Genomic DNA, 22225 nt, shown 5'->3' with positions numbered 1-22225 from the left:
TATCTCAGTTTGTATGAATTTTCTGATGTTAGAAAGATTTCAGCCTTGTAGATGGTCAAAATATGTTGATGTTTCTCTTCTTGTTTCCAAGCATAGGCAATGTCCCTGCCCCCATTCATAATACTGAAAACAATTTCATCTTAATTCTTCAAGTTTTATTTTGTAATTTTAGTGTTTTATTTCAAGTTCTTGAAACCAACTAGAATTTATTCTGATACATGGTATGAAATAAGTATGTAAACAAAATTTCCCCCCAAAGACTAACAATACTAAAAATATTGTTTACTGAATAGTTCTCCACATTCTCATGAATTTACAATTCTTCCCTTACATTATAAAGTATAAGCTATATAGTCTGCTTCATGGATTTACTTTCCTAATTGTATGCAAAATCTATACTAATAATTATTACATATTTTTGTCATGTTTCCATATGTGGTTAAGATGGATTCTCTGAATACTTCTTCCAGCAGTTACTTTGTATTTCCCCATTTATTCTTCCCAGTGGGCTTTCCAATTATTTTGTTAAAGTAACCAAATCTATTAGAACTTCAAGTTATAAACCAATAGGAAGAACTGATATCCTTATTAATCTTGTCTAGGAATGCTGTTTCTCTAAGTGTATTTAGATTTCCTTTTATATTTACTAATAACATTTCATAATTTTCATTCAGTATCACATTTCTTCTTAAGATCACTCCTGTGTATTTTCTATTTGTGTGTGTGTGGTAATTTGTAAAAAGTGAATATTAAAAATTAAGGATTTAGATTTGTTCTTCTGTTAAATTTTATTTCCTTAGAAAGCAAAAACAGTGAGTATCGGAAAGATGTAAAACATATATAAAGTACAAGATTTGTAAATGACATACCAGGTGATGGAGATATGACACAGTCTCCTACTAATTTATTTTCAGCAAGATCTCCTTTTATTTCAGTCTTTTTTAGCAATGTTTCAAAGTGAAAATGAAGAGGCACATCTGGCAAAATAAAGTAAAAGTACTTTGAGTGAATACCATTCTTTACGGACTCTAATATTAAGATTGCTTTCTTTCTCTAAGTAGCACATAAGCTTAGAAAAATAAGCAAAAGCTTAAAATGTCACAACTATCAGAAGTGGCAAAATACTCTTTCCAAGCATACAGAGAGAAATTTGGAAATTACTGATTATATGCTGTAAATAAACAAAAACTCTGATGATGAACAAGTTCATAAACCAAAATAATAAGATGATAGAAATTATTAGTATTAATAAGTAGTATTCATAGATGAAACAAATGCAGCCAAAGGTCTTGAATAAAACAGAGCAAAACCCGGCCACCTAAGTTCATTCCACCCACCCCCACAAACTTGACATTTGAAATAATGAGGTTTCTAAAAGATACATAATTTTAATTACTTGAGGGAAAACCACTGTAATTCAGATGCAACATTTTATAAAAATACCAAGGTTCACATTCCCTTAGTTTACTAGTATTGTGAATGACAAAATACACTTTTACATACAGACTAGTTCCTTTCCTTCAAATAGAGACTTAAGATGTTCAATTCACTATATTTATATTCTATATTCTCACAACCAAAAGAGGAACTAAATAATAAAGTAGATGTGCTTCACATTTTTTTTTCAATCAAGAACGCTAAAATAAAGCATTTAATAGAGACACGTAAACTGCTTCCTAAGAAACAAATATTTCATAAAGCAGTTGATGTATTTAAAGTTTTGCTACTGAAAAAAGAAAACTAATTACAAACATATAAATCAGAACAGACCTAGAATGAGTCTGGACTTTAAACAAAGAAGTACCTCTTTCTTAAACGCTGTATATTAATAACAGATCCATACTCAAGTGTGGGGGAAAAAAAAATATGTTCATGAGTTTCAACATGGAATCTGTCCCAAGGGACAGAACAGAGGTAGGAAAGATTTCAATCCTAGCACTATATACTATGATCGTACAAAAACTACATAACAAAATGAAACTAAGAACACAAATTAAATATGCTACTTATACATTTTAGGAATCCAATGGTTTCCAACTACCAAAAGATAAGCTTATTTCTCTGAAGAAATATCACTTATTTTTATAAAGAAAATATCACCTATTCTACCACTGTTCGTCATGAGTTGTGAGAAAACTAGGGTTAGGCCCTTGTTCCATCCATATATCTTTCTTAGTGCCTACCCTGTGACTTTGGGCTTTTATAAAAATATATCATAACATTGTAGTACATCAATCAGTTTACATTTCAGTTTTCTTAAACTAGAATGCAAGTACCTTGAGGGATTTATTTGTATTTATACTCCTAATACCTACTTAGTACCTCGTAAGCAGTAGGTACTTAATCTTTATTAAATGAATGCAAGAAGAAATGAATAACACTAACTGGCAGGTGAGGAAGTTAATCTTAACTTATTGGAGGGGACCTAAGAGGATTAAAATGAAGGATAATTCTATCAGCTCTCAGGGGTATGTCATCAGAGAAACAAATGTACTATGAGAAAACAGACAGTAAAGAGTAAAGGTTAGGAGTGTAGCTCTGAAGTATGACTACTCACATCAAATCCTGCCTCCATTATTTACTAGCTGTATAATCTTGGAATAGTAATTTAAAATCTCTTAGCTTCAATTTTCTTGTATGTAAGATAAAGAGGACAACTATGTATTCTCATAGGGTTGTTGAAAGAATTAAAACAATGTAATGTGCTTATGGGTATGTTAAGCCCAAATGTTGGCTGATTATTGTTGTATTTATTATTGTTTCTATCATTAAGTTTTCCTCAAAGATGGAGTAACAGCTCCTGCCAGAAACTTACTTCAAAGTATTATGTAGCTAAGAAACCACTCAAATACTGGTAAAAACAAAACACAAACAAACAAACAAAAACTAAGATTCAGGAATCAGGGCAGGAACAGGTACAAGAAATAGTGTTTTGTGAAGACGAGCCATCCCTGGATGATTAAAACCGAAAACTGAAAGGGAAACACAAAAGCCCATTTGAGACGTCTTCCCATACAGAGAAGAACCTGAAATAACCAGTGTGAAGAATGTTTCCTTTCTTACCCTAAATATTTACTTCAGTTCAATAAAGAAACAACTGGAATGGTTCCAACAAAAATCAAGAACTAGAAACTTAAAAGGAGGTGGGACTGTATGTGCCTCATTTACTCAGTTACGGATTATAGATTTTCTTGAGGTTCAAAAATTAGCTATACCTAAAGACGGACAATTTTCTTCTCTTGGGAAACTCATGCTGATTATAAACAGAGGAATATTATATGGCAGAGAAAATTCCATGCAGAATAACACATGAGAAAAAGAACACTGACTTCCTGACAACCATTTCAACAGCATAGTCAAGTTATCAATAAAATTCTAAAAATTTAACCCTGAAAAGATCAAAAGCTAGTCTGTAATCAATGTAAATCAAAACAGTTTCCAAGGAATTAAAGAATCAACTTGCAAAGATAGAAGATTAACTCAGGATTAATTCCTCTATGAAAACTTTAATTCTAATATCTAGTGACAAAATAATTGATACAATTTTGATTCCATATATCCATAGGATTACATTTCACCATAGAAATATGCAGTTACTTAGAAATTTTTTTAAGTGGACTTACCTGACGGCAATGATAGGACAGAATGGAAAGAAGAGTCCAATTCTGATACATGCTCTCTTAATATCTGAGATTTTGAATTGTGTTCACAGCTACTCCAAGTTGAAGCTGATTGCAAACAAGGCATTTGCGTCGTATTTAAAAATGTTGTTTCTTTTGAAGGCAAAGTCTGCAAGGGAAAAGAAAGACTTCATTTTTGCTTAAAAACTGAATCAGTCAGAGAGGATATAATAGTTATCAAGTACAGTATCTAAATGACACAAGAAAGTTCTAGTTTACTAAGTCACCTTGGAGAAAGAACTTGAAAATGACAGAGGGATATACTCTTTGTCATTTATTCAAGGTCATAAACATGATGAGATTTCACTAATCCCTTTTCAGTTTTTCAAAAAGAAGAGCAAGGTCTTCCTTTACCTTACAAAATCACAGTAAGGAAAAATAAGTGTGAAGAACTTTGGGTTAAAAGACAATGGCCAGGGGTGCCTGGGTGGCTTCGTAGATTAAGCATCAGACTTCAGCTCAGGTCATGATCTCACAGTTTGTGGGTTCAAGCCCCGTGTCAGGCTCTGTGCTGACAGCTCAGAGCCTGGAGCCTGCTTCGGATTCTGTGTCTCCCTCTCTCTCTGCCCTTCCCCCACTCATGCTCTGTCTCTCTCTCAAAAATAAATATTAAAAAAAAATTAAAAACATAAATACAAGACAATGGCTACATTCCACATTAGTGACAACTGTAACTGATGGTGAGCAGGTGCTATGTTAGGATTAAGAATTGTGCATACTGTTTTCCTCATTGCAATCTGTTACAATCAATGAATGAAACTGGATTCTCTGTCTTAAATTCCAATGCAAGAAAATATCTACACTGGAATAACTGTGAAGTACTATGAGCATTGTACTTTTTACATTAGGTAAAATTTGACTTAAAACATTAAAAGAATATGTATAAAACACACAATATGTTACACGAGTTTGCATTTCTAAAAATAAAGATTTGAGTCCAGGAATCTTAGGAAAACCATGTTGCTAAACCAAAAAAAGTTATCTTACTACATTAAGAAGTACATATTCTGTTTAAAATCTGGATTTTAAATTCTTTTTTCTGGTTATAAAATTAGTAAACAAGCAAAGATCTATAAAATAGAGAAAATATTTTTACAGTAGAGCTCACCTGTACTCCTTCCTTCACTCTTAACCTCTATTATCCCCTATAATAACATTTGGACTCATTGTGTTTTTTAATGTAATTGATATTTAAAATGCTAATAAGAGATCTTTAGATGCTATTTTTAAACACTTTTATTTTATAAACTTACATGAGGTTTGTCAACTTTCTTGAGTTTGAGTTTCTTAGCTAACCTTGGCATTTTCTATGTTTCCATAGCACCTTAGGCACATCTATCTCTACCACAGCATTCAACTAGACTTTTTTTTGATTATTAGCTCCTTGGAAGGTTGGGACTATAATTTGTTCAATGCTGTATTCCCAGAACCTGACACAGTCCCTGACATATGGTTGAAACCTGAATGCTAACCAACTGCATTTTTTTTTATTTGCCTTAATAAAAATTAAGTGAATGCAAATTCTCAAATGCATGTATGCCTGAGACTATTTCACTGGGGAAAAAATAGTTCCTGTTAACATATGCTAAAATATATCATGCAGTGACTTCTGTTTACATTCCATTAGCCAAGACCTAGGTCACAGAGTCATACCTAGCTGCAAGGAAGGTTAAGAAATGCAGTCATTCTGGGAGGTCAACTAAATCGATGGGTTTTTATAAAAAGATGTAATATGTTTATACATGATTATAATAATGTGAGTTGTTTCCAAGATTTATTCTAATGATATGTGTATATTTATGGGAACAACTGCTGTTCTTTATCTTTACAGGATACACTGATACTTTGGACTCACTCTAGAATTATTTGTCCTTTTATGATGTACTTCAGAAAGATATAAAAAAATCTTTGAAATTACAAAGAAAAAAGGGTGCTAACCTCCCTTTTCCTTATATGGATAGAGCATTATGAACAAAAGGTGATAAAATCTGAATATTTACCATATAATTAGTTTTTTCTTGAATTTTTTCCAACTCCAGGAAACCCATTACCCAATTTGAAACTATCCTAAATAATTTTGGAGACAAGTGAGGGGCATCTAGGAAAAGGCCTTTTTGTTCCCTGCAGAGAAAGTGAAGCCCGGGAGGCTGAAAAGAAATGGATGGGAAAATAAGAGAAAAACCAGGAGATTCTTGCCAATAAAAACTCAAATGTTTAGAGGGTATGATCGATAGTTCCATATGCTGCAGAAGATTCAAGCAAAACAAAGCCAAAAAGTATCCACTAAACTTCTTAGCTTTAATAATGAAAAATTTCATATACATAAAAATATATAATTTATAGGGAAGGCATAAAATAAAATATTAGAAGGACACCTATACTTACCATCCTATTTCAAGAAACAGAACAATACCAGTTATGCCTTCTCCTCCTACTCCACCCTCATTAGCCTGCAGCAGATATTGCTACTTTCCTCCAATACCTCTGCTGTCTGTTGTAGAACTGCTGATTTTCAGCTAGGCACATTTCTCAAGCCTCTGTGGATCTAAAAAATTACTTAAATTCTAGCCAGAAGTCATGTGTGCAACTTCTGGGAAGTGACCTTTTAGGTCACTCATTTCCTCCATTCCTCCATGTTATACTTGAAACACAGCTGTGGTGCGGAGCTACCATAACCATGTAGATGAGGATAATACAGGATTAAGCAAAAGAGAAGCCTAGCTCCTAGATCACCATGTAGAATGTGGTTGTCATATCTAGGATATTTTCAATCTAAGACAAAGAAATAAACTTGTATCTTGTTTATGTCACTATGTAGGGTTTCTGACAAATGCAGCTGAACCTGTATCTTAACTAATACAATGTGCCTCTTTAACCACATTTTTCTCTTATTATTCCAGGAGTAATTGCTATTCTGAATTTTGATTTTATTATTTCCTTTATAGTTTTTTCACATAAATACATGTAATTCTATATAACTTTTAAAATCTGGATCCTTTGGGACACCGGGGTGGCTCAGTTAGGCATCTGACTTCAATTCAGGTCATGATCTCATGGCTGGTGGGTTCGAGCCTCGAGTTGGCTCTGTGCTGACAACTCTGTCTCTCAGCTCTCTCTGCCCCTCCCCCTCACCCACTCATCCTCGCTCTGGCGCTCTCTCTCTCTCTCAAAAATAAACATTAAAAATTAAAAAAGATGTACATAATAACCATTAAAAATAAATAAAATCTGCATGCTTTAAAATGTATATAGACAGAAAGTTAAGTGTACTTTCCTGCTGTATTCCCCAACATTATGTGCATACAATTCATCATTCTCTTCTGTTTATAAATATCTAGAATGTTTCTCGTTTTTTACTACTACGAACAATGCTAGTATGAATATCTTATTTGTCTCCTGGCGTATGGGTGTAAGAATTTCTCTAAGAGTATGTACACTGTTAGAAATGGATTTGCTGGGTTAAAGAAACACATGAATGCATACATTCAATTTCACTAAATGATATGTTGTATTACAAAGTAGTTGTAACCAAATTTACACTCCAACAAAGCAGATGCTGGTGCTCACTGCATCAGATTCATGCTAACATGCATACTGTCAGACTTTTTATTTTTGCTAATTTCAGAGCATACACATATTCTCTTATGGTTTAAACTTGCATTGCTCTGTTTACTATTTAAGTTGACCACCTTTTCATTCCTAAAATTGGTCATTCATTTTTTCTTCTTTTGAGAAATACATATTATGGTGTTTTTTCTCTAAGAATGTCTTTTTCTTACTGATTTTTAAAGTTTTCTTTACACACTCTAGAAAGTTACAAATCCTTTGAAGGTTCTATCTATTGCTCCCTGTCTGAGCTTCTCTTTTCACTTTCTTTCTAGTGTCTTTTGATCAACAGATGTTAATTTAAATATTTCCTTTATATAGAGTTTGTACTTTATATCTCTATGAGGAAATCTTTCCCTACCCTGAAGTCAAAGATATGCTTCCACTTTGCTCCCCGCTAGTTGTAAGGTTTTTTGCCTTTGTACTTAGATCTTTACTTGAAATTAATTCACATGATGTGAATCCAACCTTAATTTTTTCTTATATGGATCACCAATTTATCCGAACACCTTTTATTGAACATCCTTTCCCAATTGATCTACAATGCTACCTGTTATGTACACCACATTCTATATGTGTGTGGTACTATTTCAGGATTTCTAATGTTGTACCATTTGTGTCTATGCTAAATAACCAATGTCTTAATTACTACATGTTTAAGTCTTGACATATGACAATGCAAGTTTCTCCAACTTGTTCCTCAGGGGTATCTTGGCTACTATTGGCTTTCACTCTTCTGCATACATTTTAAAAAATGCTTAACTTCCAGCAAAAAACTGCAGAGCTCTTCTACAGTGAATCTGTAAATCAACTGGGAGATTTTTTTTTTTTGACATCATAATTAAAGGTCATCCAATCCATGACTATGACACACCTCTTCATTTACTTAGGTTCTCTTTAATTTTTTAAAAAAATTTAATGTTTATTTATTTTTGAGACAGAGAGAGAGCATGAACGGGGGAGGGACAGAGAGAGAGGGAGACACAGAATCCGAAGCAGGTTCCAGGCTCTGAGCTGTCAGCACAGAGCCAGACGCGGGGCTTGAACCCATGGACCGTGAGATCATAACCTGAGCTGAAGCTGGATGCTCAACCGACTGAGCCACCCAGGCGCCCCTCTTTAATTTCTTTTAATAAAACTTTATAATTTTCTTCTCTAAAAAGTCTTTACATATTTTGCTAGGTGTACTTCTAGGTACTTGAATATTTTTTCAATTGTAAAAGGAATTTAAAAATACAATTGACTTTTATACTTTGAACATATCCCACAATTTGGCTAAACTTTCTTATTCTGATAATATATTTGTAGTTTCTTTTACTTTTCTATTATCCAAACATATTATTTACAAATAGTGACAGTTTAGTTTTTTTCACTCAATTGCAATATCTTTATTATTATTTAGAGGGTTCCAAACATGCTAGATGGGTTCATCAGTTCAGTGATGATTAGAAATGATCAGAGGAGATATTGTTTTGTTCCATATTATAAAAGAAATGCTTTTAATTTCTCAGAATTAAGAATGATATGGATTAAGAGTAATTGTGGGATTTTTCTAGGGGGGGTATATTCTTTATCAGAATATATTCCCAGGTTGCCAAAAGTATTTTTTAAATATATAATGTTGAATTTAATCATTTACTTTTTCTGAATCCATTGAAATAATTACACATGGGTTTTCTTTTTTAATTTAATAATGTGGTGAATTAATGATGTTAATAAAGTTTTAAATGTAAAACCAACTTTGGATTATTCTTGAGTAAACTTGCTGGGGCTTATCAAATTTTGTTCAAAGAATCAGAAATTGAATTTACTTTCTACACTGTATGTAGAAATTTATTGTATATGTATGTTTATTTTAGATTTCATTGACTCCTATCTTGATTTCTTTGGGATTAATCAAATATTACATTTTCCCCCTCTATTAACTTAAATTTACATAATCATTTACTTTTTAGTGGTTTCCCTAGAGATTATAATGTGCATTCTTAACTTTTTTGCTTTTAGAGAATAAGACAAATTATTTTCTTACCATTTCCCTGAAAACATTAGAACAGTTTAACTTCATCTACTTTCCTCTTTCTGTATTACTGTTATTTTAATTTTATATATATTCAAAACACTACAATATATTACTATTAAAATTTATATTACCCATATATTTATTTACCCTTTATGTTGTTCTTAGCTCTTTCCTACAATTCTCTACTTACAGAATTGTGTTTACAGGATCATGTGTCTTCTTCCTTTGCTATTATTATACTGTAAATTTGCTGACAAATTCTCTCAGCTTTTATTCTCAGTTTTTATTACGTGAAACTTTTGTATATCACCAGTTTCAAAGGATTTTTTGTGATTATAGAATTCTAGGCTGGTTTTCATTTTTTCTTTTAGTATTTTAAGGATGCCTTCAATTCACCTGGCTTCCATTATTTCTGATGAGTAGTTAAGTCTTATTGTTGCCCTGATTTAAAGATAATGTTTTTTTTACCCTGACTTCTTTTAATATTTTCTCTGTGTCTTTATTTTAGCAGGCTGGCCATAATATGCCTTTATGTAATTTCTATATATTTTTCTTTTTGAGGTTCACAGAACTTCTGGAATCTACAGGATAAGGTCTTTTTTTAGTTTGAGAAATACTACTTCTGCCCTATGCCCTAACATATATGGGTAGATTTTTTTTCACTGTCACACACTTCTGGTTGTTTAATTCTTTCTTATCTCTGTGCTTCCCTTCCCACCTTAGTATTTTATATTTAGTTTATTAATCCTGACTTCTCTAATTTGTATTCTAATTTGTAATTAAATTCATCTGGTGAGGTATTAAATTTCACATGTTGTATTTTTCAGTTTGAAATGTTCACAGGAGTCTCTTTAAAAAAGTAGATTCCAATTATCTGGTGAAATAGTCTGTTTATTTTTTCTACTTGTTCTCTTTGTTTTAAAACATATGAATCACAGCCATTTTAAAGTTCTGGGCAGCTAAATCCAATATCAGAATCACCTGATAGTCTGATGCTATTGTCTGTTTTTCCTCTTGAAGACTAGTCATGGGGTCCCATCTTTTGTAATACCCAGTAATCTTTAACTGAATGCCAAATGGCTTTTTTTTTTTAATCAAACGTCTCCACATGATGTAATCTTTCTGTACAGAGCGTTCTCTCTCCCTACTGCTAAGTAGATACAGTGCAGATTTCTTTCCTTTAATCTAATCTGAATGTGTCCTAAGTCTGGGTTTCAGTCCTAGTATGGTTCATAGATCTGATTTGTTTTTAGCCCTTCAAGGTTTTCATCTAAGTGTTTGATGTATTTTATAAAATTTCTCCTGATTATCCAGACTTTAAGAAAATTAAATCCTAAGAGTATACTTTAAGCCTCCTGCTCTGTGCATCTGCAGTATTCAGCAAATGTTGAGGAGAACAATGTCAAAATGGTTCTGAAGTAAAATCTGGCCATGTGATTTAGGTCTCCCAAACACCACCAACAGCATCCTCCATAGCTATCATCTATGAGCACGTGCACCAAATTTGAAAATTCCTGCCAAAGCTCAGATGAAAGTGGTTGCACAAACCAGCTCCCCTAGGTGTTTCCTCCTCTGAAGACATACATATGTTAGACTTTCTCCTCTAACCTCTATATTTAATTAATCTCTTCTCACATTTTCTGATTCTTTTTACTCTACATGTTTCATTTTGTATAATTTCATTTACATCTATTCCCCAACAACACAATTCTCTCTTCAGGTGTATCTATCCACTTAATCATATTCCTAATTACCTAAATTTATTTTTCTTAGATATATTAAACTTACTTGGTTTTACATTCCGTATATGGTAATTGCAACATCTGAAGTTTGCCAGTCTGGAAATGAGCTTACCTATTTTAAAACCCAATTTTTGTCTTTTTAAATAAATCACATCCAAAGCATAATTTCAGACTTTAACGATACAAAAGGCCTAATTTCTTGTTACGAATTTTATGCATATACTCTATTTTACATTTTTAATCAGAGCCTAAGGCAGACAAAGGCAAGCTCTTTGCATCTCTGTGCAGCAGCAGAGTTAAGTTCTAGTTCACTCATTAACAGAGTGAGTAGCCTTTGAAGGCCCTTAGCGTTATGTAGGATCTCTAATATACCTTCCCATATCTCTTAGGTTCTAGGCGTCAGCTCCAGTCTATCACAAGACTATTGAACAAAAATTTCTCTCTCTCTCTCTCCTTTCTTTGTTTCATTTTTAATTCCGTGGCTTTCCATTTTTCTAATCAGATTAACCATGCATTATATAAAATATCCTTTACATTTTACATTCTAATATTTTCTACCTGGAGGCTTTCCTAAGAACTATTCCACCACATTCCTAGAACAATAAGTTCTGCATTAGATCTGGCAATTCAAAGGTGACTCTGACCTTTAAAACAATATTTCAATAAAATGCTTTTGTTGGTCACCATATACTACAGTAGGGTGAAGAATGAAATAAGAAACCAGAGACGTTGCAGTGTTTCTCTAGGAACCCAACATTTGAAAGAGATAAATACAAACACTATCAAATTTATTGTGGAGGAAAGAGATTAAACAATGGCTAAATGAGATATGCTATTTAAAAATAAGTTTGAAAGGAGAGGAGGTATTTCCATTTATGTCCATGAATAAGTACAGCTATGGGACTTATACGAAACATTTATGTTTCATATAACACTTTTATGGACATCAAACAACTTGGACAATAGGCAGCAGATGACTGTTATACTTGAGAGACAAAAACAAGTGAAGTGATCCTATAAATCTTGAAGCTTTTTGCATGAAGCTATGTTCCTCAGATTTCGGCACATGGAAGGGGGTCCAAGTAGAGCATGACAGTCTACCTGATTTGAAAAGATAGATATTAAAGTTTGGGGGGAAAAAAGGTAGCCACAATTTGTAGAAGAGATTGCCCTAAGAGAGGAAGCTATGCAGAGAAAGGGCTCCAGAAATCCACATGGAGTCCTTTTCAATTGTTTGTCAAATAATAATCTACACATGCATATAATGAAGCAACAAAGGCGAGTCTAAGAACAATTAATTTGGCGGGGTGGGTGGGGGAGAGGAAGCAGGAAAAAAGAACAAACAACACATGGGAGAAATAAAAAACAGCAAAATGGTAGATTTAAACCTAACTACATCATAATTACATTAAATATAAATGGTCTAAATACTCCAATTAAAAGGCACAAATTTTCATATTGGATGAAAACAACCTAAACATATACTATCTACAAAAAAACTGCTTTAAATTTAATGTCATAGATAAGTTACAATAAAAAATTATACTACCCAAGCACACTAATCATTAAATTAGTGTCAGTGAAAATAGATTTCAGGATGTGGGCAAACATAGAAGAATAAAAGGGTCAAATCATAAAGACATAAAAATAAAATATCTATGTAGGTACTAAACAAACTTCAAAATATCTGAAGCAAAAGATGAAATAACTAAAAAGAGAAAGAGACAACTCCACCCTTATGACTGGATATTTGAACACAAGTGGGAATAAAATCAGTAACTAGATAAAAAGAATTGACCATTATTATCAACCAAATAAACCTAATAAACATTTGTAGAAAACTCCATCAAAAAAAAGAATATACACTCTTTTCAAGTGTGCATGTATTATTCCCCTAGACTATATGACAAGCTATTAAAAAAAAACCTCAATTTAAATTAAATTTAAATTAAAACAGGATGCTTTCTACATAAGACCATTCCTTCCAGATCAATAGACAGAGCTGACATACCTAATACATATAAACACATAGACTGAGGCAAAACATGAAGACAGAGAAATAGGTTTAAAATGGAAGAACAAGACAAAACTTCAGAAAAATATGTAGATGAAATGGAGACAAACAATCATATCTGACAAAGATTTCAAAGTAATGGTCATAAAGATGCTCACCAACTCAAGAATGGATGAATACAGTGAGAATTTCCAGAAGAAGTTAAAAAAAATCAGACCCGAAGAACATAATAACTGAAATGAAAACTATACTAGAGTGAATAAACAAACAGATTGGCAGATGCAAAACAGATCAGCAACCTGGAAGAAAGGAAAGTGGAAATCATCTAAGCTGAACAGCAAAAAGAAAAAAAATAATTAAAAAAAAAAGAAGATAATTTAAGGGACCTCTAAGACAACATTAAGCATACTAACATTTGAATTATATGAAGTCCAAAAGGAGGAGAGAGAAAAGGGCAGAAAAATCATCTGAAGAAATGGTAGCTAAATATGTCCTTAACTGAGAGAAGGAAACAGACATATAGACTCAAGAACCAAAGAGAGCCCCAAACAATATGAACTCAAAGAGTTCCACACCAAGACATGTAATTAAAATGGTAAATATTAAAGAAAAGGAGATCATCTAAAAAGCAACAACAGAAAATAACAGTTACATACAAGGAAATATCATGAGACCATTAGTGATTTTTCAGCAGAAAGTTTTCAGGCCAAAAGGGAGTGCCGTGCTATACTTACAATGCTTAAAGAAAAAAACAAAAACAAAAACATACAACCAAGAATACTTTATACAGCAAGACTATCATCCAGAATTGAAGAAGAAATACAGAGAACAAGAGAAGAAATGAACAGGGAAGAACTACAAAAACAACCAGAAAACAATAAATGAAATAGCAGTTAAGTTCAAGCTATCAATAATTATTTTAAATTGAAATGGACTGAATCTTCCAAGCAAAGACATAGATAGAGTAACTGGACAAATTAACAACAACAACAACAAAAATCCATCCATTACTGCCTAACCCAGACTCACTTTATACCTAAAGACACATATAGACTGAAAGTGAAGGGATGGAAAAAAAAATATTCCATTCAAGTGAAGAGGAAAAGAAAGCTGGAGTGGCAATACTTAGACAAAATAGATTTTATTACTTATGTCAGACAACATAGATTTTAAAACAAAGACACTAAAGAGAGACAAAGAAGGGCATTACATAATGATAAAGGGATCAATCCAACAAAATGATATAAGACCTGTAACTATGGATGCATTCAACAAAGGAGCACCTAAATATATAAAGCAAATATAAATAGTAATTAAGGGGAAAATTGACAGTAATACAATAGCAGTATAATACTATTCTTACATAGATGGACAGATCCTCTAAACAGAAAATCAATATGGAAACTGACCCAAATGGCACATTAGATCAGATGGACTATGTGTGTACACACACACACACACACACACACACACACACACACAAAATACTGTCTTCAAAAACAGCAGAACACACATTCTTTTCAAGTACATATGGAACATTCCCCAGGACAGATCACATGTTATACCACAAAACAAATGTCAATAAATTTAAGAAGAATAAAATCCTATCAAGCATCTTTTCCAATGACAATGGTATGAAAATAGAAATCAATTACAAAAAACAAAAAAGGAAAAAACACAAACACATGGAGGCTAAACAACATTCTACTAAATAGCCAATGGGTCAACAAAGAAATCAAACAGAAAATGAAAAAACACCTTGAGACAAATGAAATGAAAACACAATGCTCTCAAATCACCAGGATGTAGCAAAAGCAGTTCCAAAAAGGAAGTTTACAGAGACACGGGGCTACTTCAAGAGAAAAGAAAAATTTCAAATAAATAATCTAACCTTACAACTAAAGGAATTAGAAAATAAAGACCAGAGTTAGTAGAACGAAATAAAGATCAGAGCAGCAATAAATGAATTAAATACAAAACAAAACAAAACAAAAAGCAAACAACAGAAAAGATGAAACCAGGAGATGATTCTTTGACAAGATAGAATTGATCAACTTTAGCTAGACTCATCAAGAAGAGAGAGGACTCGAAATCAGAAATGGAAGAGAAATTACAACTAACACTAGAGAAACACAAAGGACTATAAGAGACTACTACAAACAATTAGGCCAACAAACTGGACAACCTAGAAGAAATGAAAAAATTCCTAGAAACATACAATCTTCCCAGACTAATCAGAAAGAAATAGAAAATCTAAACAGATCAGTTATTACTAATGAAATTGAATCAGTAATCAAGAAACTTCCAACAAAAAAAAGTCCTGGACCAGACAACTTCACAGGTAAATTCTACCAAACATTTAAAGAGTTAATATCTATCCTTCTCAAACTATTTCAAAAAATTGAAGAGAAAGGGATGCCTTCAAATTCACTCTATGAGGCCAGCATTACCCTGATACCAAAACCAGACAAAGACACTACAAAAACATTGCAGGCCAATATCCCTGATGAACACAGATACAAAAGTCTCAACAAAATAGTAGCAAACCAAATTCAACAATACATCAAAAGGATCATTAATCATGATCAAGTAGGATTTATATCAGGGATAAAAGGGTGGTTCAACATTCACAAATCAATGTAATATACCACATTAACAAAATTAAAGATAAAAATCCTTGTGGATCAGTTGGTTAAGTGTACAACTCTTGATTTCAGCTCAGGTCATGATTTCATGATTTGTGACTTTGAACCCCATGCCAGGCTCAACACTGACAGCATGGAGCCTGCTTGGGATTCTCTCTCAAAATAAATAAACTTAAAAAAAAAATCATATGGGGTGCCTTGGTGGCTCAGTCAGTTAAGTGTCCGACTCTTGGTTTTGGCTAAGGTCATGATCTCACAGTTTTGTGAGTTCAAGCCCTGTGTTGGGCTCTGTGTTGGCAGCATGGAGCGTGCTTAGGATTCTCTCTCTCTGCTTGTTCTCTACTTGCTCTATCTCTGTCTGTCTCAAAATAAATAAAGTTAAAAAAAAATTTAAATCATATGATCACCTCAATAGATGAAGAAAAAGCCTCTGACACAATTCAGCATCTATTTATTATAAAAATACTCAACAAAGTAGGTATAGAAGGAACATATCTCAGCATAATAAAGAGCACATACGACAAACGACAGTAAACATCATACTCCGCCATGAAAAGCTAAAGCTTTTCCTCTAAGATCAGGAACAAGACAAGAATGACCACTGTTACTATTTTTATTCAAGATAGTATTGGAATCCTAGCCACAGCCATCAGACAAGAACAAGAAATAAAAGACATCCAAATTGGTAACAAGTCAAACTACTCCTATTCTGCCATTATGTTCGTGACATACTGTATATAGAAAACTGTAAAGATTCCATAAAAAAAAAAAAAAACAAAATTAGAATAAAGTCAGTAAATTGTAGAATACAAAATTAATACACAGAAATCTGTTGTGTTTCTAAACATTAATAATGAACTAATCAGAAAGATAAATTAAGAACAATCCCATTTACAAGCCCCTCAGAAGAATCAACTACCTGGGACGCCTGGGTGGCTGTGCTGACAGCTCAGAGCCTGGAGCCTGCTTCAGATTCTGTGTCTCCCTCTCTCTCTGCCCTTCCCTGGTCTCTCTGTCTCTCTCAAAAATAAATCATACATTAAAAAAAAAATGAGTAAATTACATAAGAATAAATTTAACTAAAGACGTGAAAGACCTGTACTCTGAAAACTGTAAATCATCAATGAATGACACTGAAGACAATGCAAATAAATACAAAGATATACCATGCTCATAGATGGAAGAATTACTATTTTAAAATGTCCATACGACTCAAAGTAATCTACAGACTCAATGCAATCCCTATCAAAATACCAATATCAGCTTTTTTTTTTTTTTTTTTTTTACAGAACTGGAATAATCCTAAAATTTGTATGGAGACACAAACAGCCAAAGTAATCATGAGAAAGAAGAACAAAGCTGTAGTAATCAGAACAGCATAGTACTGGCACACACACAAAAAATACATATAGATAAATGGAACAGAATAGAGGGCCCAAACCACATTTATATGACCAACTAACCTATGACAAAGGAAACAAGAATATACAGTGTAGAAAAGATAGTCTCTTCAATAAATGATGTTGGGAAAATTGAATAAGTCATGCAAAAGAATGAAACAGCCATTTTCTTTTACCATATGTAAAAGTAAACTCAAAATAGGTTAAAGACTTATGTGTAAAATCTGAAACCATAAAGCACCTAAAGGAAAACGGAGACAATAAACTCTTGGACATTGGTTTAGCAATTTTTTTTTTTTTTTTTGATCTGTCTCTTCAGGCAACGGCAACAAAGCACAAATAAACACGCAGGACTACATCAAACTAAAAAGCTTTGGCATAGCAAAGAAAGCCAACAAAATAGAAAGGCAATCTATTGAATGGGAGAAAATATTTGCAAGCAATATATTTGATAAGGGGTTAATATTTAAAATATATAAAGAACTCACACAACTTAACACCAAAAAAATTATTCTGATAAATGGGTAGAGGACCCAAACAGATGTTTTTCCAAAGACAACACACAGATGGCCAACAGATACATGAAAAAGGTGTTCAACATCAATCATCATCAGGGAAATGCAAATCAAAACCAAAATGAGATATCAACTCATATCAATTCGAATGGCTTGTACAAAAAAGACAGTACACAACAAGTGTTGGCCAGGATGTGGAGAAAAGGGAACCCTCATGTGCTGTGAATGTCAATTGGTGCAGGTATTATGGAAAACAGAACAGAGGTTCCTAAAAAATTAAAAACGGAAATACTATACAACCCAGCAATTCCACGTTTGGGTATTTATCCAAAGGAAACAAAAACACTAATTTGAAAAGATATCCACCGGCATGGCTCATTACAGCTTTGTTTACAACATATGGACATTGTTTACAATATGTGGACAACATGTAAACATTGTTTTCAGCATATGTTTACAACATATGGATGTAATCTAAGCATACATCAATAGATAAATGGATAAGATGTTGTACACACACACACTCACGCACACACAGAAATATTACTTAGCCATAAAAAAGAAAAAAATCTTGCCATTTGTAAGAGCATGGATGGACCTAGAGGGTATTATGCTAAGTGAAATTAAGTCAGACAGAGGAAAACATATACAATATGATTTCACTTATATATGGAATCCAAAAAACAAAACAAATGAACATTAATACAGAGAACAAACTGGTGGTTGCCAGAGGAGAGAGGGGCTAGAGAAAGAGTGAAATAGTTGAAGAGTATTAAAAGGAACAAACTAAGTTATAAAATAAATGTCATGAGGACATGAAGTACAGCATGGGAAATATAAATAATATGTAATAACTTTGTATGGTGACAGATGACAACTAGATTTTCTGTGGTGATCATTTCGTAATGTATATAAAATGACTAATTAATACTGTATGTTAACTATATCTCAGTAAAAAGTAATTAATAGGAAAAAAATCCAATTGCCTTTTTGGCAGAACTGAAAAAGTCAACCTTCAAATTCATATGGAAATGCAAGGGGTCCTGAATAACCAAAACAATATTGAAAAAAAAAAGAATGAAGTTGCAGGACTCACATTTCTTGATTTCAAAACTTAGTATAAATCAACATTAATCGAAACATTGTGGTACTGGTATACAGACATATAGACAAATGGAATAGAGCTGAGAGTATTAACTAAATCCATACTCCTATGGCCAAATGATTTTCAACAGGGGTGTCAGGACTATCCAATGGGGAAAAAAGAGTCTTATCAACAAATGATACTAAGACATCTGGATATCCACAATTAGGAAGCAAAAGACTGAAGCGGGACACCTATCTAATACCATATACAAAATTTAACTCAAAATGGATCAATGACCTAAATATAAGAGCTTAAAACCATAAATATCTTAGAAGAACATACAGAGGTAAATCTTCATTACCTTGGGTTAGGCAATGGAGTCTTAGATTAAAAAAAAAAAAAGGCACAAAGAACAAAATAGACAATAAATAAATTGGACTTGATTGAAATTAAAAAGTTTGTGCATCAAAAGACAATGTCAAGAAAACAAAAAGAGAAACCACAAAATTGGAGAAAATATGGGAAAATATATCAAATCATATATTTGATAAGGGTCTAGTATCCGGAACATATAAAGGACTCTTATGCCTCAACAATAAATAAAAAGACAACACAATTAAAACAGGGGAAAAAAACAGAGTTTTCACCAAAGAAGATCTACAAATGGCCAACAAACACATGAAAATATGCTCAGCATCATTAATCATTAGGGAAATGCAAATCAAAACCACATCACACTCATTAGGATGTGTGTACTAAAAAAAAAAATGTTGTGGAGAAATAACAAGTGTAGAAGATTTAGAAACCTCATACATTGTTGGTGGGAATGTTCAGTTGCTGCAGAAAACAGTTTGGTGGTTCCTCAAAAAGTTAACACAGTTACCATATGACCTTAAAATTCTATTACTAGGTATATCTCTCAAAAACTGAAAACACACAAACAAGCACATATGCATACATATTCATAACAGCACTATTCACAATAGCCAGAAGGTGCAAACAACACAAAGTCCATTATCAGATGAAATGATTAACAAATTGTGGTGTATACATACAATGAAATATTATTCAGTCATTAAAGAATCAAGTACCAATTCTACAATCTAGATGAGCCTCAAAAACATTATGCTAATAGAAAAAAGGCACAAAAGGTCACGTGGTGTATGATTACATTTATAGGAAATATTCAGAATAGATAAATCCATAAAGAAACTGGTGGTTGCCAGGGGCTGGGGATTTGGGGTAATGGGGAAAAACTGGTTAATGAATAAGGGGTTTTAGTTTGGCGTGATGAAAATATTTTGAAATTAGACAGTTAGTGATTGCACAACATTGAACATGTACTAAAGGCCACTGAATCATTCACTTCAAAATGGTTAATTGAATGTAATGTGAATTTCACCTCAATAAATTATTTTTTTTTAAGTTTATTTATTTATTTTGAGAGAGACAGAGACTATGTGAGTTGGGGAAGGGCAGAGAGAGAGGGAGAGAAAGAGAGAAATCCAAGCAGGCTCCATGCTGCCAGTGCAGAGCCCCATGGGGTTTGAACTCTTGAAGTGGCGACATCATGATCTGAGCCAAAACCAAGAGTCAGACACTTAACTGACTGAGCCACCAGGTACCCCAATAAATTACTTTTTAATGCAAATTGATAGGTGATATGAAATAATGGATTGCTCCATTGCTTGCAAAAGGCAACAGTGTAAATAATCCAAATATTCAGCAACAACAGACTGGCTAGATACATTACAATATCTCTCTACACTGGAATACCATAAAAAAGAATCAGGAAAGCTCTAAAAAAGCTGATATGAAAAAGTCTCTAAAATGTACTGTTTACTAGGGGGGAAAGGGAAGGTACTGAATAGTTAATATAACACATTACTATTCCTGTCAAAATGTGGGGGCTAATTATACCTATATATATTCACCTATATATGCATACAAATAGAATGAAAGACACAGTAGATGCTAGTAACACTGGTTACCTTGTTGGGAAGTAGGTAGGTATAAGCAGAATAGAAAGGCAGGAAGACTTCAATTCATACCTTTCCAAATTTTTCATCTTGAATCATACATACTACTTAAACAGTTACTTTTTTGAAAGTCTCTAGCAAGTTTTAAGCTTTTAAAATGATTAAATGCAAAACAATTATCTAAAACTTAAGTATAAATGTAATAAGTAATTATAAAGTAATCACATGTAATCCTTAAACAGATCAAGCAATAGAACACCACCTGCACTCCAAAGGTCCTTATGTAGCTCTTAATCGTTAGCCCCTTCGTTTCACCAGAGGTAGTCACTATCCTAATTTATAACCTACTCACTTTTGTCTTTACACTTTTACTTTTTTTTTATGCAACCTTAAACAATATTGATTTAATTTTTACCTGCTTTTAACTCAATATAAATGGAATTCATCCATGATGTTGCATTTTTCTGAATACATTGTGATAAAGAATTTCATTATATGAATATATCAAAATTATTCATCAATTCTATTATTGATAGATCACTGGATTGTTTACTGTTTGTAGATATCACAAATAGTGTTACTCTGAACACTATTATGTATGTCCTGTTGATGTCCAAAATCACTTTTCTAGGATATCTTTCTAGAAATGTATTCTTAAATTATAACTATGTTTACCTTCAACTTTACTACAAAATACCAAATGTTTTATCAAAGTGCTTGTACCAATTATTTTCCCATCAGCACTAAGAACTTCCATTGTTCTACATCCACACAAATACTTGATATTATTTTATTTAAAAAATGTTCCCAATCTAGTGGGTATAAAGGGTATCTCATTGTTTTAATCTTCATTAATTATCAGTGAAGTGGCTGGTTTATTTATTTATTTAATTTTTTTTTTCAACGTTTATTTATTTTTGGGACAGAGAGAGACAGAGCATGAACGGGGGAGGGGCAGAGAGAGAGGGAGACACAGAATCAGAAGCAGGCTCCAGGCTCTGAGCCATCAGCCCAGAGCCTGACGCGGGGCTCGAACTCACGGACCGCGAGATCGTGACCTGGCTGAAGTCGGATGCTTAACGACTGCGCCACCCAGGCGCCCCTGGTTTTTTTTTTTTTTTAATATTTGTTAATGGGGAGAGTTTCTTACAAAGTAACATGTTCAAGTCTTGCACATTTTTAACTGTTGCCAATTTTTTTCTTTTAATAATTCTTCATAGTCTTTCTATGAGTTCTATGTTGGTTGTATGTGTGGCAAATATCTTTCTCACATGGTTGCTTGCATTTCACTCTGACTTTCCAATAGAAATTCTTCATTTTAGGGGTGCTTAGGTGGCTCAGCCAGTTAAGCGGCTGACTCTTGGTTTCAGCTCAGATCGTGCTTTCATGGTTTTGTGGGTTTGAGCCCTGCATCAGGCTCTGTGCTGGCAGTATGGCGCCTGCTTGGGATTCTCTGCCTTCCTGTCTCTCTATTCTTACCCTACTTGCTGTCTCTCTCAAAATAAATAAACTTAAAAAAAATTTTTTTAAATTTCAT

At 33.0% G+C, this 22225-nt stretch overlaps 1 protein-coding gene across 2 annotated transcripts in view; it reads right to left on the bottom strand.

Annotated features, from left to right (window-relative positions):
* Positions 1 to 22225, bottom strand: part of KANSL1L (KAT8 regulatory NSL complex subunit 1 like) — a 133421-nt gene that overhangs the window by 17981 nt on the left and 93215 nt on the right. The window contains exons 7-9 of one of the 2 annotated variants that reach the window (XM_047868964.1): positions 5681 to 5827; positions 3624 to 3789; positions 870 to 977 (exon numbers count right to left, since the gene is read on the bottom strand). In XM_047868964.1, coding sequence (XP_047724920.1) covers positions 870 to 977; positions 3624 to 3789; positions 5681 to 5827 — 421 coding nt within the window. The remainder of the gene's footprint in view (positions 1 to 869; positions 978 to 3623; positions 3790 to 5680; positions 5828 to 22225) is intronic. The other variant, XM_047868965.1, reaches the window with a different exon arrangement.

Source organism: Prionailurus viverrinus, chromosome C1 (genome assembly GCF_022837055.1).
Source record: "Prionailurus viverrinus isolate Anna chromosome C1, UM_Priviv_1.0, whole genome shotgun sequence".
Taxonomy (NCBI): domain Eukaryota; kingdom Metazoa; phylum Chordata; class Mammalia; order Carnivora; family Felidae; genus Prionailurus; species Prionailurus viverrinus.
This window is presented reverse-complemented; position numbering and strand designations above follow the sequence as displayed.